Raw genomic sequence first — 3,609 nt, 5'->3', positions numbered from 1 at the left:
TTGCCTGCAGTTTTAGGAAACTGAGCCAGGGAGGGGTGGCATTCTTCTACAAACACCAGTAGCAGAAATTAAGCAAAGCAAATAATTTTTTTGTACATTGGTATGCATTTTCAAGAGTCTTTCAATCTTTTATTTGATAATGTAATTTCCAGTAAAAAAAAAAACATTGTATCACATAACACAATAACCAAGTCATTAGAGTCTGGTAGAAAATAGCTGTCCTGTTCAGAAATCTATACAAATTAGGTAATCATCAAATACGACAGCAATTTTGGACATTAGAGGAACTCACAGACAGGAAATTTGGTTTACGTAAATCTTTATGTAACTTGCATTGAAACATGAAAAAATGACACTATTGACAAGAAAACTCCAACCCTTTAGTCTTTTTATATATATATATATATATATATATATATATATATATATATATATATATATATATATATATATATATAAAATGAATGAACACATGTAGAGTGGTGGTTAAAGGTTAAAGTCGGGCTGGTAAACCAGTGTTTCCTATATTCAGACTCTGGAAGGTGATGAATTGGAAAGTTATCACAACCGATGATCTTAACCCAAGATTGCCTCAGGGGGACTATCCCCGTGACAAGAGGACAGTAAGTTTTCTGAGATAAAGCACATCTGCTAAATAAAGAATAATCAAATTATGTTCAAAAGTAGTGTACAATCTTTCTTTCCCAATGCTGTGGTTAAACCCAATTATTAATTACATATAGGCTTTTTTTAATTAAATTAATTCAAAATAAGATCAACAAAATAAAAATCAATTATTCATTAAAGGAATAGTTCACCCAAAAAATAAAAATTCTGTAAAATTTTTGCTCCAAGTCCATATGAATATGAAATAGATGTTTAGCAGAATGCTCATGCAGCTCTTTCTCATACAATGAAAGTACATGGTGACCCGGGTCCCTCAAGGTACAAAACTAATAAAAAGTCCAAACAACTCGTAAGCTATATTCCAAAATTTCTGAAGCCATATGATAGCTTTGTGTGATGAACAGAGTGAAATTTAAGATGTGATTAGCTTAACTGTTTTCAAAGATTACTTTAATTTAAAAATGATGAGGTGAAAGATGCCAGCACAGGTATTTTACCATAATTGAGGTCATTAATTCATTGATCGGAATTCCTGTATCCTTTAAATATTGCATGCAAGACATACAGTGCAACTTCCTCTTACTGTAATGGGAGGTAGAAGAAAATACCTGTCTAAATTCCCCTGCTGTCCCACTATAAGAACAACTGCGATCAACATGCAGAGGTGCACATCATTCTACGGCGAAAACTCGCATTGGACCTCGATAGGTATTAACAAGGTCTGTCTTGAGTTAATGCATGTTGTTTACATTATGACAGGTTTATAAAGCTCATATCTTGTATAGGTAGCACATGCTACTTATCCTAACGTTTGAGTGTCTATTCTTTCTTCAGGTTGAATATTTGGAAGTATGATGAAGAATTCATTGATCCTATACAGCTTGCTTTTATGTACTCTGTTGGGTTGTCTATGGGGCACAGCTCAGGGTCGGAAGCTTCACCTAGGCAACTGTGTTGTTAACATTCACACTCATGAGCTCAGGCATCACTTCCAGCACATACGTCAAGGCATGGTGAGCACACTTACAATCTAGCCTCTGTCATCTAGGAATCTCGCTATTTCCTTCTGTTAAAATAGCTGGTGGCAGATTGACGCAAGCTATAAACAGCACTAAGTCAATTTCCCACTATAACAATAGCGTCATTGGTGATGTCAAAGGGATTTCTTGCCATGTGTGAAATCTCAACAAACAGGTTTTTGGTTTTTAAGTTGTCTCCGCTCAGCATACATAGCTCAAAAGACCAGCATGTGGCAAGACATGCTTTTTCGTGTTTCATTTTTGAGTTATAACATACCACTGACATTCAAAACTTACTATGAAAATGCATAAGTGAATTCATGGAAAGTGAGCAATTAAGTGAGCAATTAAGAAACAGCCTGTTGAAAAAAATGTGTTTGTGCTTTGTCAGAATGATACATCATGTCCTTACAATTTCCCTAGCTAATACAGGCCAGAAAGTTCACATGAAAGGAGCATCAAACACAACAATGTTTTAGAGTAACCTTTTTTATCTCCTTAGTCTTGTGGTTTGAGGTGACAAGTATGCAGAGACTACAACAGTAATCCAATCTGATTAAATCTTGTGTTGTAACAGATTGCAGGAGATAACAACAAGGGTATCAGATTACTTGGAAAAGAAGTGATGAACAGTTTACAAGTAAGATTACTACTACACCAGAAAATCAGTATAAGTACACTGTTGCTTTTTGCTATTACTTTAGCATCTAACCTATGTAGAATCAGCTACATCAATTAAAATGTATTGCATCCTCAATGATCTGTATATCTTACCCATTATTAGGGTACAGAAAGCTGTTGCTTCCTAAGGCAGCTACTTCACTTCTACATGGATAAGGTTTTTATCAACTACACCACCAGCCATTCCCTACATCGCAGGATCACCAGTGTCCTAGCAAACTCCTTCCTCAGTATCACCAAGGACCTACGAGTCTGTGTATGTACAATAAGACACAAGAGCTTTCAGACTCTAAATTTAAATAGGATTTCAAAATTATAGCCCTTGTAAGACTGAAATAAGCCGTTTCTAGATAATAGGGAGAGGAACACAGTAGGGGCATCTGTAAGCACAGGAATAAAGATATAGAGATTTGTTTTTGGAAGGGTCATCACACAAAAATGAAACTTCTTTAAGCTTTTAGCAGATTAAATTAACCATGACATTGTTTCTGTCTATTCAAAAGCATGCTAATGCAAACTGTGAGTGCAGTGAAGGTGCCACTCAAAAACTCGCAGACATTAAAACCAAGTACAACAAGGTAAGAGACATAATGCACTGACAGCTACTCTTGTAGGTAATAACTAGGCCTATTAAATATTTTGCCTAATCTGATTTTACTTTCAGTTACGAATATAGTATAAAACTCTCTGTTTAACACATTTAAATCCATTCCTAAGAATTTTGCTAATTTGTTCTACTTTGTCCCTCTTTCAGCTTGATCAAACAGCAGGAACAGTGAAGGCTATTGGAGAGCTGGACTCGTTATTTGAATGGCTTGAAAGTTTTCAACACCACTGATACAAAGGAATAAGAACTAAACTGAATAAGCTTGATAAGCACAGTCTCAGCTGAGTTTAGTACTGTACTGTTAATGTGGGAATCATATATTTAAATAATTAACTACATTTTGTGAGTCATATTTATATGCATATTTGCATGACGTATAAATGTCATGCTGCAAAGTAGACCTTTGAGGTCAGTTTGTAATTTAAATGTATTTTATTTAAGTTTTGAATTGATATTTGATTTTCTTATAGTTAAAATATATATATATATATATATATATATATATATATATATATATATATATACGTAATATATATGACAATATATAATAATATATTAAAAAAGGATAACATAGTTGAACTATTGCGTGTGTCTTGTTTTAACACTAAATCTCTTTAGATTTATTGAGATTTATAGGAAATCTCACAAGAACTGATGCTTCTTATGAGTAATTTC

At 33.9% G+C, this 3,609-nt stretch overlaps 1 protein-coding gene across 3 annotated transcripts; it reads left to right on the top strand.

The window, feature by feature from the left end:
- The first annotated feature begins 503 nt into the window (after window positions 1–503).
- il19l (interleukin 19 like) lies at window positions 504–3,349 on the top strand. Of its 3 annotated transcripts, none has more exons than XM_051672752.1 (6): window positions 504–1,346; window positions 1,462–1,640; window positions 2,224–2,286; window positions 2,431–2,583; window positions 2,831–2,905; window positions 3,082–3,349. In XM_051672752.1, exons 2-6 carry the CDS (start codon window positions 1,479–1,481, stop codon window positions 3,163–3,165), a joined length of 537 nt encoding a protein of 178 aa, XP_051528712.1. In that variant the 5' UTR covers window positions 504–1,346; window positions 1,462–1,478; the 3' UTR covers window positions 3,166–3,349. The 3 variants fall into 3 exon arrangements, with proteins under 3 accessions (XP_051528712.1, XP_051528710.1, XP_051528713.1); XM_051672753.1 differs by having other exon boundaries at window positions 1,308–1,335; XM_051672750.1 differs by having other exon boundaries at window positions 505–1,640.
- Window positions 3,350–3,609: the final 260 nt, after the last annotated feature.

The sequence above is a fragment of the Myxocyprinus asiaticus genome, chromosome 35, assembly GCF_019703515.2.
Source record: "Myxocyprinus asiaticus isolate MX2 ecotype Aquarium Trade chromosome 35, UBuf_Myxa_2, whole genome shotgun sequence".
In the NCBI taxonomy this organism is placed as follows: Eukaryota; Metazoa; Chordata; class Actinopteri; order Cypriniformes; family Catostomidae; genus Myxocyprinus; species Myxocyprinus asiaticus.
The sequence above is the reverse complement of the archived record's forward strand: the minus strand, read 5'-3'. Positions and strand labels throughout refer to the sequence as shown.

Bases quoted from the DNA above. Each gene is read 5' to 3' on its own strand.
- il19l (XM_051672752.1), top strand. From the start codon at position 1,479: ATGATGAAGAATTCATTGATCCTATACAGCTTGCTTTTATGTACTCTG. The intron at 2,287-2,430 runs GTAAGATTACTA...ACCCATTATTAG, and splicing joins AAGTGATGAACAGTTTACAA to GGTACAGAAAGCTGTTGCTT. The intron at 2,906-3,081 runs GTAAGAGACATA...TCCCTCTTTCAG, and splicing joins TTAAAACCAAGTACAACAAG to CTTGATCAAACAGCAGGAAC.